Source organism: Pteropus medius, unplaced genomic scaffold (assembly GCF_902729225.1).
Source record: "Pteropus medius unplaced genomic scaffold, Ma_sr-lr_union100, whole genome shotgun sequence".
Classification (NCBI taxonomy): Eukaryota; Metazoa; Chordata; class Mammalia; order Chiroptera; family Pteropodidae; genus Pteropus; species Pteropus medius.
Window position 1 is genome coordinate 6,531,773 of NW_024355206.1, and position 13,594 is coordinate 6,545,366.

A 13,594-nucleotide genomic window follows, 5' to 3' on the forward strand; every position below is an offset into this window, starting at 1 on the left:
TTGGACTATTCATGTGCTCATTACCATTCCTATTTCTTTTCTGGATTCCCTATTTATATTTCTAACTTTATCCTCCTCCTAGATTTCTTATTTTATATTGCATTAAGAATTCTACATTAAAAATACCATCATTATCCTACGTTACAACCTTAATGAGCGAGCCTTTTTAGATAAGTGACTGCCTATCTGGTACCCTGGAAAGTAGTGAACCAGCCTAGAAGAGAATCCTCTTCTTAGGAGTTCGTTAAATTCCCCGATAGGTCATTTTTCAAAATAAGAAAAAGTTCTGTGACTTGGATTTTTCTATGTTATAAAGTTTCCAAAGTCTTGTTTTTCAGGATTATGTTGTTTGTTCCATGATTAATTGACTATAAAATGACTTAAAACTTTTTAAAGTTAGCATTTAACACATTTAAAATTTAGAATAGCTAAGAATAGTATCCACACACGTTTCATCCTGAGTGCCAAATAATACATTAATTCATTTGTCCCTAAACTATTTTTTGAGTTCCGTCTAGTTCTACAAGTTTTTGGCTCCATTTCTACAAAACCTCAGGTTACAGTGACCTCACGTGTTCTTCCTAAGAATTCTGTATAATCCGTGGGTCCCTTGCCATCTAATTTAGACAGTTCTATGTAATCATTTCTTATCCCTGATACTAGTTGTCCTGGTTGTGGGGGGCATGTCGACTTTGGAGATCACATCCCTTATACAGAATTATTTCCTGAAAAGGAGGATTTATTGAGTGAAAAATCATTGATTTTCATGGTTGTCTTTTTATAACTGGCAGTGTATGAAGTGCTAAGATGGTATATTTTTTTTCTAAAAATTTAATTTAGTAGAACATTTCCCCTCAATTTTGACTCTAAATAACAAAGTAGTGCATAGGTTATATTGTAGGTCCTGGCTGTGTGAAAATAAAAACTCTTGTGCGCTGTAACGCGTCAGTGAAGTGTTATTAATTACGGACTCAAGAAGCCAGGGGTAGAAAGTCGAGAGCGTACAATTTGGCCCTTGAAATTACTGCCTACTTTGAAGTTGGGTTATGAGGTGATAAAAGTGTGTGTGATGCTTTATGGCCACACGTGCTGTGGGGACATGGAGTGGGGGGAGTGGCCCTGGAGAGCTGTGCTCCCCGAGGGCCCGAGAAGCAGCTCGCAGAGACGCACTGTGGCTTCAGATGATTGCTTAGCGATGAATTATTAAAGTGACCTTTGCTTGAGAAATGTTGACAGTTAAGCAATCTAATTATCTGGACCCTTGAGGACATGTATAATTTAAGTTGTATCGATGTTCTAGTCAGCACTTAATCACCAGCTGGAAAGTAAAATAAACAACTTAAAACGGTTAGTAATTTTTAAAAATTTCCATTAGATAAAAATAGCTTCCTAAAAATGAAACTATGGTTACTGTTTGGAGGGGAATTGTTTTTATCCCTTAGTTTAAGTAACTCGTGAATATACTTATAATTCATGAATATACTTATAACTCGTGTAAAGTAAACTTGTTACTTACAGATACGGTAGACCCTTCCATTTTGGGTGAGAGGAATACAAGATTTTGGCCAAAAGCCCTTTTTATACTGTGTGCCAAATTTGCCTTTGCCTCTCCTGGCTCCCTGGCACGAGGTCCGAGCAGGGGGAGTGTGCACGGGGATTGTTGAGTTAGGCGCTGCCCTCTTTCTTTCTTGTACGAAATCCGACAGAGCGTACCGTGTGAATTTGTACTATGTAGCCAAAGCTCCTTGTGATGCGTGCTGAGTGCCGTTTGGGACACTAGTGTGGACACGGTCTTAACACACCCACTTAGTAAGACATCCTCGCGGTGGCCCCCGGTGCACTATGCAGAGCAGGACTCCCTGTCCAAAAGAAAAGAACGGATTCCGAGAGATCTAGTAAACTGCCGTTCTAAGAATTTAAATAGCGCGTGTGTGCGTGTGTGTGTGCGTGTGTGTAAGAACGAAGACTTGGAACCAAGGCCGGTCTTTTCTGTAATACACACGTTTAACGCCAGCTCTTCTTCCTTTTAGACCTGAAACAGTGTTAAAAAACCAAGAAGTAGAATTTGGCAGAAATCGAGAGAGGCTTCAATTTTTCAAGGTATGATCTGGAGGGAATTTTTATATTGAAATTTATAAAAATATTATTAGGTACTTTTTTCATATCTTTAGACAAGAAAACTTTAAACACTTCATGGCAGTAAAGCCCTTTTGTTTCCCTACATAAAATTGTACCGCAAGCACCAGTGTGTCAGGAAAGATAAAAGCAAGGTCTAGTTCAAGGCAGCTGGGCGGGCCTCCCCTCGTCCATCCTTGGGACTCCTGGGGACGCAGTTGGAAACTTCCACTCATGGGGACTAATGTAACCTTTTTCTTTGGCTTAATTTTGTTGTAACAATCTCCAAAATGACTGTTTAGGTTCAGCGTCCGCACATTTGTTTTTAAGCATGTACCATAAACCTCGACCATATTGAACACTGGTAAAATAGTTTTCGTGTCAATAATTGTATCTGGATGGTGAGCGCAGATTTGTACAGTGCACTAACGCTTGGATTTCTTCCATGCGCACACGATGCAGTGGAGTTCGAAGGTGTTTAAGAACGTGGCTGTGATCCCCCCCGGAACCGGGACGGCTCATCAAGTGAACCTGGAGTACTTGTTGCGGGTGGTTTGTGAAGAGAAGGGCGTCCTCTTCCCCGACAGTGTCGTTGGCACGGACTCCCACGTGACCATGGTGAACGGCCTGGGGATCTTGGGCTGGGGTGAGTCGACGACCGGGTGCCGGGGTCAGGGGCGTTACCGAAGGGGTCTTTATCGCCTCATCCGGAATAGCAGCAGCAAAAGTCAGTCTTAACTCGGCGTTCGTGGACAGTGGTGTCAGAGCGCGTGCGGTGTGCACGGTGCCAGCGTGGCACTGCCGTGGGGCGTGGCTGCCGTGGTGCTGGCGACGTCCGTGAAGGCGATGCGGTGACTCCGCTGTTTAAAGTCTTTCAGTGGCTTCTGGCCTCTTTTATGAGGCTTATTTGCTCTGCATTTTATTGAACAAAGCCCTTCACGACTGGTGCCCGTTTGGCCTTTGGCCCACACATGTCTTGAAGACCAGTCATTTATTTACTGTGTGGGCTGTGCTCTTACACGTCGTGGCTTTGCGCAAGCCGTTCCCTCTGGCAGAAGCCGTTTACTCTTTGATAGGGTATATGATGATGATTGACCTTTTGTCTTTGCCCTTAGACTGAAATCCTTGAGGATGACAGGGACTGGGTTCTATCCGTGACGAGTGTCGAGCATAGTCCAGTACTTACCGTAGTGAATACTAAACGTTTACTGAATTTAACGCGAAGGTAAAAATCCGCTGTTGCAGCCACGCGAGCGGAGTCATTCTTCTGAGACGACTTGGATTCCGTGCCCGCAGGCGTGGCCGGAGTCCGCAGCAGCACCGTGTCGGGCGAGCTCGTGCGGCACCCGCGTGTCCCAGAGAGCACTCCGGTGGCCCGGACGCGCACTGGCTCACGTGCCTGTCTTTCTCTCCGCAGGCGTCGGGGGCATCGAAACAGAAGCAGTTATGCTGGGCCTGCCCGTTTCCCTCACCTTACCGGAGGTGGTCGGATGCGAGTTAACTGGCTCCTCAAACCCTTTTGTTACGTCCATAGATGTTGTCCTCGGCGTTACAAAGGTACGTGGACGTCGTGCCGCTGCGGAGCCTCGTGGTACTGTGTTTAAGTAAGTAGAGGGTCCTCTGTGAGCCGCCTCAGCTCTGTCACATTCTTAGCTGTGTCATCGCAAATACACGACCGTGTACTGCTGAGTCCTAGACAGTTTGTCCTGTCATTGCTCATTGGGCACGTTAACTCAGTCCTCATTACCAGCCTGTGAGATTGGCTCTGTTGTTCCTGGCCCCATTTTGGTTCCAAGAGAACAGACACCGTGACACTGAGCAGCTCAACGTGGGGCCAGAGGGTGACCCAGTGGAAAGCGGGGACCCAGCGTCTGTCCCCGGCAGCAGCTCTCGCGACCTCTGCCTCGCCCTGCTGCGTTGCTGGCTGGCTACGTGAGTTTAGGAAATTATCTTTAGGAAAAGCCTTATTTCCTTTACCACTTAACTGAGTCGTTTGCCTTCTGGAAACGATTGCTTTGCAGACCGCGGGCTGTAGCAGCGCAGCAGCGTCAGATTCATCTGCTGGCTGCTCTCATACGCCTTCAGAGTGTCTCCCTCGGAGTTTTTAAAATACGGACTGCGCGTGTCCAGCACAAGTATTCTAGGAGTTCGTAGTGCACAACCATTTGTGACCGCTCCCTCCCCCAGATTCCCGGGGTTCACTGACTAACTGCCTCTTAATGGTTACGTCACGTGAGCCTGGGGGCCGTTCCACGAGGCCCCCTCTGTGCCTCCCAGGGCCTCGGCATCACAGCTTGTCACCTGGAGGCCTCCGCCTCGGCGCGTGCTATCGACCCGTCTTCCCTGATTGTGAGGCCATTTGACATCTTACAAAATGATTGACGCGACGTACGGGACCAAAAGGGCAAGAAGTTAAATTGAGATTCGCAGTGTCGTTCCTCAGGGGAAAGGACGTCCCATTATGTGTTCAGAGAAATCAATTCTCTCCTTCAGATCTCCTGAAAATTGATGCTGCCTGTCAGACCCCTCCGGCTATGTTTTTAAAATAATATTACATGTCAATTTTTGACATTTTGACTTATCGATACAAAAGTTAAATATACTATGCATACATTTATGGGGTACTATATTTGATGTCCTGTTCTATTCATGATCTTTGTTGGATTAATCACGTTTTTTTCAAAATATACATTGCGGCACCTCATTACTTTGGTGAAAGCCGCAGCTTGGTACCTCTGAGCTATATTGCTCACCCTTAAAAACACACCCGTGGCTGTAGGGAGACGCCTTTCCTTGGGCCCGAGGTCGCATATCTGTAAGGAGACCCTGCGCTAAGCGGGCCAGAGCACCCCTGCCGCGCGGGGTTAGTACTGCGCACGCGCGGAAGGTCGCTCGTTGTAAGTTACCTCCCCGCGCTCCCTCCCCGCACCCCCTCCCCGCACCGATCTGAGACCATGGTACAGTTAAAAGGCGAGCGGCTGTTCTGGTCACTTGGTGGTAACTAAGAAAAATGATGTTAGGAGGAATCGAGCTTGAAGCCACATGTTAAATCCTATGAAAATGGAATTTACCTGTAATTGAGGTTGCTGTAAACATTGGGACCAGTAGTTGGAATTAGAAGAATTTTCTTAACCAGTGTATGATTTTTTATTTAAATGCGCAGTTTGATCGGTGTATTAGCGTTTCATTAAATCGGAGATGCCATCCGTGGTTAAAAGTGCCGTTATTTTACGACCCAGGAAATAGAAAGGGCCGCCAGCTAACAGACACCGTTGCGTCTGGACCGTCCCTGACTTCAGAAACGTCACAGCGCGCATCGCAGACACTCTGAGCTTCCCAGCCCTTTCTGCCCTGACGGCGACACTGAACCTCTCTTCTGTTCACTGTTTACCTTAAAATTCTTGGAAAACCAGAGGACCTCTTTTCTTCACTTTCACTAGTATCGGTTAAAAAATTAGATCGTATAGTTTTCAGCAACTCGATGCCAGTCTTCCTGCTAATTTCGCGTCTTTCTGTGTATCCTTTTCTACAGCACCTCAGGCAAGTAGGAGTGGCTGGGAAGTTCGTTGAGTTTTTTGGAAGTGGAGTTTCACAGTTATCTATAGTGGATCGAACGACGATAGCAAACATGTGTCCGGAATACGGTGCTACCCTCAGCTTTTTCCCTGTCGACAATGTGACATTAAAACATTTAGAACATACAGGTAAGAGAACATGAGATCATTAAGGTAAGCATATGATTTTTCCAGTGCGTCTGTGAAACGTTTTAGGATAGACCACTGCCTCGTTACTTAGTACTCAAATGGTTATCTTATTTTGAAACAGTGGCTTTCAAATAAACTGCATCAAGGACTTTAAAGAGCGTCCTGTCCTCAGACCACAGGCCCCCGTGACTCATTCCAGCAGTTTAAGGGGTCGTTCAGACCGCCGATCCCGCCCCGCGTTTCCCGCGGGGACGGGTGCCTCTGCCCCGCCTGGGGTTAGGGGCTGGAGGCAGGCTCAGGCGTGTTCTCCAGTCTCCCCGCCGCGTCCAGACAGGAGAGCCTGAGAACCAGGCTCCCTCCGAAGGACAAGGGGCACAGCCTTTTGTGAAGAGCCGCCCAGGGTGACAGGTTCCAGATCTTCTCTGCAGCCTGAGTAGCTGGGAGCTTCGGCCGCTCCTGTGCTGACTGTTTAATTTAAAACCACGCGCCTGCAAAACCAGACGTGTTGTTGGTTCGGAAGGCCCCAGTTAAAAGCAGGATCTCTTTTTTTATTTGGTGTACTTTCTCGTTTTTAAGAGATCATTGCCCTAGTCAGAGGTGTGTATTTTGGGAATGAATTCTAGTATTCTTCAGTTTGGGGCAGATTATTGTAAGTTCATAAATCAGATGGTAAAGTGGACGCCTGGTCATTAGACCTTAGAGGGGACAGTCCTCTAACGGAATTTAGGTTGGTAGAACATTCAAGACAAAAATCGTTAGAGACGTTTAATATTTGCATATTAAAATGAGTTAAGATATTAATGATCTATTATTGTATAACAAATTATCCCAAAACTTAGTGGCTTAAAACAGCAGTCACCATTTACTGCCACATGGTTTCAGTGGTCAGTAATTCACAGAGGGCACAGCTGGGACAGCTGTGTCTGCCGCGTGGTCTCGGGGGGCCAGCTGCACTCTCTTGCCTGGCAGTGAGTGCCAGCTGTCAGCTGGGGACTCAGCTGGGCTGTCAGCCTGGACACCCATGCGTGGTTTCTCCGTGTAACTGACCTGAGAGAGAGCGCACCCCACCAGCCGGAAGTCACCTTGCTCAGGTTCAGGGGAGTGAGCGTAGGACTGTCACTTCACGTTGTAGGAGGCACATGCGGCTTAGAGTGAGCTTCACGGCAGCAATTGCTGGAAAATACAACCTGCCACAGTCATTTACTTGTCATCAGATGTACAGATAACTACCCAAGTGTGACGTTGGAAACTGACTGTTAACTTCTAAATCCTTTCAGTTTCTTGAAGATCTCGTTAGATCTGTGCTCTGTGAAATCACTTCTACCTTCATTTACTTTAATCTTCCATTCTATTAAATTACATTAATGTCGCTTGTTGTTTAGGGTAAGTAATGAACTTACCTTCGTTGGGGGTAGTAATTTATTACGTTCAGTTTTCTTACTCGTTTTTCTTTTGCAAACAGTATTTTTTGTGAGTTTTGTAGAACTGGCTCAGTATTTCTGATCTCGTCAGTGATGGAATGACTTACAGATGGGGCTGCTCTGCAGTTTATAAAGTAGGATTTTTCATGAAGGGTAAAATTTTTACTATTCTTTGAGAATACTGTCAAGCCCTAATTTGTAAAGAAATCGATTATGAGTACTTCGTAATTCGTAATATTTATTTCTTGCTCATCGTCGAAGTTCAGCACCCAGAAGATTTCACAGCTCCTTACTGGATTTTCTTGTTCGTCATCTTTTCAGGTTTTGACAAAGCCAAACTCGAGTCAGTAGAAACATACCTTAAAGCTGTGAAATTGTTTCGAGACGACCAGAATGATTCGGGAGAACCTGAATACTCCCAGGTACGTGCAGAGTCACCGCCCAGCGTGGGTGGAAATTCTGGAGCCTGACCGCGGGGGCTGGAATCCAGCTCTGAGCTTTATTAGCTGTATGACCGTGGGCAGTTTGTTTATCCTTTCTGCCTCGGTTTCCTCCTCTCTGAAATACGAAGGTATTCTCTACCTCGTAGGATTCTTTTTTTTAGAATAGGATTCTTTAGAGATTAAATGCAAATTTATTAGGACAGTTTTGGGCACATGGTGAGTGTCTCAGTCAGTGATATTATTTAATAAATATCTGTGACTGGGCTTTGATTTTATTCATTCAGTTTACATAGATTTCTGTTACAGGGAATTTTACAACATTTTATCAAGTCTAAATTTTTAGTATTTAAAACATAATTAATTGATCATTGTAACTTTTTCTACTTTATCATAAGAGTACCTTATACATTTTATAAAAATGAAAGAGATACATGGTTACGTGGTCTTGAAAGTTAAAGATAATTGACAATCTAAGCAAATAGTTCTTGTCTTTTGGAACTTTTATTTATATTTAAGTACATAGAATTCACATTGACGAAAGGCTTAATTTTCATATAATTCACTTTCTAGGAGTGTGTTAAGGATCTTAAACAGCTTGGTTTTATCATAGGTCTGGTTACCTGTTAAGCTTTTGCTGAGAAATATGTTTTCTCACCCAGCTTTATGTGTTTTTGATAGCACGTATCCGTACCCGACCCGTTTGCCTTGTCTTTTCCCCCACCGGAAAACAAGTAAGCCCCATGAGGGCAGAACTTGGTTTTGTTTGGCACTGTCTCCCCAGCTGCTAGAGCAGTGCCTGGCCCGTGGTAGACAGCAAACATGTTAGACGAACACATGAGTGTACACAGGTCTACTGAAGGCCAGTATAAAACCCACAGGATTTGAATTTGTGCGACACTTTGGGCAAATCTTTTTAACTTCTCTGATCATTTTCTGGTCTCTTTCAGTTCTGTTTATTGAATCTACTGCTTTGTCTCCATTAAAACAAATAAGACCTAGAGGGAAAGGATAAAAAAATTGAATGGAAAGTGTGGGTGGTATAATAAACTAGAATAAATTTGCCTATGAAAATCTCGACCAGATTAAGAAATAAAACTGAAATCCATCTGGGTGTTGACTTCAAGAGGAATTCATTAACCACATACCTAATGGCCAGGACAGATGGCCTGGCTTCGTGACGCGAGCGTAGCAGAGAAGCAGGGCTGCAGTCCGGGTCCGTCGGGAGCAGGGCCCCTTCAGTCCTGGCGAGAGCCAGAGCGAGAGAGTTTGGACTGACTTGACCCCGGTAAAACGCAGGAAGAGAAGTGGTAGGCGTGGGAAGAAATGAGCAGGAACCTAGTGGGGAGATGAGATTTGTACAGGACGTGATTTTTAACACCGAGGAGTGAAAAGCACGTCTGCAGGAGCCTGGACACTGGAGCCAGGAATAGCAAACCCTCCCGCAGTGTCCCGCCAGCACCCTCTGCTGACCAGACGTGACAGGCACGCGAGAAGGAAGGAAGGTTTCCTCAGCCCTCCGTCCAGTGTGCCGTCCAGCGTGCCGGGCAGGCACAGAGGGGCGGATGGGAAGCAGTCAGTCCCCGGGGGCAGTCAGTCCGTAGCTGGCGTGTGCCTCTGCTTGTCTCGGGCGTCTGTCAAGACAGTGTTTATCTGTGGGAAGAGAACAGTTGGGGAATAAAGTAATTTATATAGACTGCTCAGCTGGTGGTGAGCTACTTAGCATACTCATCTGCTAGTCTTTTAGCAAATTTTCATATGTTTCCGAAGTTACATGGGGTTTTTAAATCTTTATTTCTGGGGGTGTATCTCACCATGAAAACGAGTTGCATTCAAACAAATACAAACAAACTCATTCTGCTCCTGAAAGGAGTGTTCGTGCTGGAATCTGTCCCAACGAGCCCTAATCCCTCTTCTTCCCCGTCGCTCTCATGTCCCAGGTGATCCAGATTAATCTGAATTCGATAGTTCCATCGGTCAGTGGTCCAAAAAGGCCGCAAGATAGAGTCGCTGTGACGGATATGAAAAATGATTTCCGAGCTTGCTTGAATGAAAAGGTGGGTTACCTCTTGGTCGGCACACTTGTGCACTGAGGAGGGAAAAACCAGAAGGTGGCCCGTCAGCACGGTGTGCTGCTGTCTTGTCTGTGTCACGGCGCACACCGGCGGCCCCCTTCTTCTGTCTGAAGGGCAAGCGGGTCATTCGATGAGCTTCTTCCCAAGTCTAAGGATCAGAACCGATTGTATCTATCTAAATCAGAATTTAAATTAATTAAAATGAAAGTTAAAAATCTGGTTTTTTAGTCACGACATCCTCATCTCAGGTGATAAATAGCGACATGGGACGACTCTGGCTCCTGTCCTGGACAGCAGAGTGTCGTTGTTGACGTCACCACACAGGGTCCGGTGGACAGCACTGCTCTGGGCTCCTGCGACTACCAGGCGAGAAGGAATCAAGGCTTCGGGCCTTCCACCTTCTCTATTCTGAGAACCAAGAGCTGGCTTTTTTATTCAGAGCTTTTGTTTTTACGATATCTTAATTTTTTTATTGCGGAAAATGTTATACTCGTACAGGAATAAAACAGTTTTGTGAACTGTGTACTTCGCTTCGACAGTTAACCACCTAGCCAGTTTTGCGTCATCTTTTACACACACACACACACACACACACGGGATCATTTGGAGCAAATCTTCAAGGCCATTTTTAACAAAGAAAAAGTTTGTGCTATGTCTTGAGCATTCCTGTAAGCAGGAACGGACAGAGAAGCATGGGGTCAGGGGAGACCCTGTGTAGTCGGACTGGGCCGTCAGCAGGTTGAAGCTTAGGGACACCGCAGATGCCCCTCTGCCTGTTCGCGTTCGCGTTCCAGCTGGATCACAGCTGCTGAGCGTCACGGGCCTTCAGCATCTCTCACAAATGGTCAGAACTTTACCCAGACATCAAGGACCTGCCACTTGTTTTTTCCTACACGTGCCCGTAGCAGTGCCGAGCGTACCATAGCCGTGCTGGGTTCCGTGGAGCGGATGAAGAAAGGATTCAGTATGTCTTTATGTGCACGTTTGCATTTGCGTAGGTCGGATTCAGAGGCTTCCAAATTGCAGCCGAGAAGCAAGATGACGCCGTCTCCCTTCATTATGAAGGAAGAGACTATCAGCTCTCCCACGGGTCCGTGGTCATCGCCGCCGTCACCAGTTGCACCAATAACTGCAACCCATCGGTCATGCTCGCCGCAGGTGGGTGGTGGCGCAAGGCCATGCGTCACCCTTTCCTAGGTTACCTTTACTTCTCTGTTAGATTCACTCTCTGTTTCTTAGATTCTGCATGAGTGTCAGTGCGTATGTTTGACAGCGAGGGCTTTCTGAGACAACTCAGGTCTGAAGAAGGCTGTTTGATTTACGCTGTCAGTTTTGATTTTCTTATTACTTACGTGTCTTTTAGGTTTAGGTTGTGTCCGCTGCTTCTGTCATTCGGAAGGGCAGTTAATTAGCGGATCTCTTGACAGTGGGGTAGGAGTTTACCGTAGCAGAGCTGGATTCCACGAGAGTACGAAGAAGGTTAAAGCTGACAGGGATCGTCAGTGCGATCGGTTGTGTGTGTGTGGAGCAATTGGTAGTAGTTTGAAGTACTTAAGCACTGTTAGTTTATTACAATTATGGCATTTAAAATGGTTCCGTTAATATCTCTTATTTCCTTTTTATTTTTCCATTTGTGTGCATGATACTATTAGGCTGTACCTTAGTAATTTACAACGTGAAGATTAGCATATCTACTACGTTTTTTTGTTTTAAATGAAACAAATCAATAGTATAAAGTGGACAAGATAGAGTAAATTCCTGATTGGACTTTTACCCTAAATGAATGGAGATCATCCTGTTGCATAAATGAGTTCTTCCCCCTTCGATGGGCGGGAAGGACACCGCCAGAAAGCATCACTGTTTGTTCACTGTGCAGGCCTTTTGGCTAAAAAAGCTGTCGAAGCTGGTCTGCGTGTCAAGCCTTACATCAGAACAAGTTTATCTCCAGGCAGTGGCATGGTTACGCATTACCTCAGTTCCAGTGGCGTGTTACCGTATCTCAGTAGGCTCGGGTAAGTGACGGTCGCTACTCATATTGATTCTGGTATCAGGGATTGAAGCTGCTTGTTCAGACGTTTCGTATACAAAGACGGTAGAAAACACATGCCTGCATCTACTCGTCGCCTTGCCCTCCCTATACCGTTTCTGAGGCCTTATCACTCAGCAGACGTTACTGGGCACATCTGGTGTACAAGGCAGCATGTGTTGGGTACAGAGAAGTAGGCGCAATCTCTAGCTCCAGGATGGAAAGATGGGACGGACGAGGAAAACGAGGTAACGGTGACCGACAGTATAAGGGCTGGTACCAGGCAGCGTGAACTGTCCATGAGTTTCGTAGTCAGCTTTCAGAAAAGGATGGACTCTTTCAGGTTGTACTTTTAACTGAGCTAACTTCCTTAATTGAGTTTTTATGAGGTTATTAGTTCTGTGAAGCATAGGTTAAGTGGTCCCTGAACTCTGGAGAAATTAACTTACGTTTCTCACGTTCTCAGGTAATTGAAGCTAATTATGTTTTCAGTGAGTATTTTGGAACGTACCGTCTTACATAAATCATTAATTCTTTTGCAAGCCTGATAAATTTTGGTTTTTGCGGGGGGAGGGTTTAGAAGAACAGCTGAAAGTAGTTTTGAGGATTATACATTTAATTTTTTAGTTCTGTCATCTTGGAATTTTTGTCAGGGACTTTGGTTGCTTTAATTGGTTGAGAAGTGAAAGATTCACCCCTAAGAGCACCCGGCCGCAGTGCCCCTTGGGGCCTCCAGTTGGGCGGTAGCCAGTGCTCTTGACACTCTTCAGTTTAAATGAAGCCCTGTGGACGGAAGTCCAGCATCATTGCTTTTGAGTGGTCGTGTTATATTTCCAGCTCGGGACACTCGAGCAGTTTTCCCGTGGTGTGATAGCTTCTGTGCCAGGCGTCGTTAGCCTCAAAGCTCAGTAGGGAGCTGCCTGCGCGTCCAGGCTCATCACAGGTTTGCGCGCGGCCCAGCAGCACGGAGCATCGGCCTCCAGCGCCCTGAGCCGTGAGCGCACGCGCTGACGAAGCTTAACCGTGGCCGTGAGCGTGCTCTTCAGTTAACCTCACCGCGGGACTAGGAGCAAAAGATGAGACTTGGCCTTATTTATCCCTGTTGAGATGCTCTGTCCAATCACACTTCTTTTCTGAAATGCAGATTCGAAATAGTTGGCTATGGCTGTTCGACGTGTGTGGGAAATACAGCTCCCTTATCAGAAGCAGTTCTGAATGCCATCAAACAGGTAAATTGCGTGCATCAGCACGACAGCCACGCGGGATTTCGTAACTATAGTTTACTATGAAATTGTAGAAAATATATATTTTTCTGCTGTTCTTGCACCCATTGGGAAGAGTAACCCATTGATCATAAAATAATTTAAGTAATTTTTAGATTTTTGAAGTAATTCCGTAATAATGTAAGGAACTGCTTCAGCGTATTTACACGATTGACAGTTCTGTACCTAATAACGGGGATGTTTCTTGCCTTAAAAGAGAACGTTTGAGGTTGCTTGTGTACGATCGTCGTACATGTCTCGAATTGACTATATTTGTGTGGTTTTTTTCAGGGTGATTTGGTTACTTGTGGAGTTTTATCTGGAAACAAAAACTTTGAAGGTCGTCTTTGTGATTGTGTTCGTGCCAATTATCTTGCCTCCCCGCCCTTAGTGGTGGCTTACGCCATAGCAGGCACCGTGAACATTGACTTCCAGACGGAGCCTCTAGGTACCTTTTCCTTTGCACACGTGTGCACACATGTGTGCCAGCACACACTTCCACACTTGCTGCATTGTAGATGCTTCTTATACCAGCCGCTCTGAGTTATTTC

The 13,594-nt window shown here is 45.7% G+C and overlaps 1 protein-coding gene across 1 annotated transcript in view; it reads left to right on the plus strand.

Annotated features, from left to right (window-relative positions):
• IREB2 (iron responsive element binding protein 2) overlaps positions 1 to 13,594 on the plus strand; it is a 33,020-nt gene that overhangs the window by 13,724 nt on the left and 5,702 nt on the right. The window contains exons 6-15 of the mRNA XM_039858337.1: positions 2,031 to 2,100; positions 2,578 to 2,761; positions 3,533 to 3,672; positions 5,648 to 5,819; positions 7,562 to 7,662; positions 9,621 to 9,737; positions 10,754 to 10,913; positions 11,632 to 11,767; positions 12,926 to 13,010; positions 13,335 to 13,491. Coding sequence (XP_039714271.1) covers positions 2,031 to 2,100; positions 2,578 to 2,761; positions 3,533 to 3,672; positions 5,648 to 5,819; positions 7,562 to 7,662; positions 9,621 to 9,737; positions 10,754 to 10,913; positions 11,632 to 11,767; positions 12,926 to 13,010; positions 13,335 to 13,491 — 1,322 coding nt within the window. The remainder of the gene's footprint in view (positions 1 to 2,030; positions 2,101 to 2,577; positions 2,762 to 3,532; positions 3,673 to 5,647; positions 5,820 to 7,561; positions 7,663 to 9,620; positions 9,738 to 10,753; positions 10,914 to 11,631; positions 11,768 to 12,925; positions 13,011 to 13,334; positions 13,492 to 13,594) is intronic.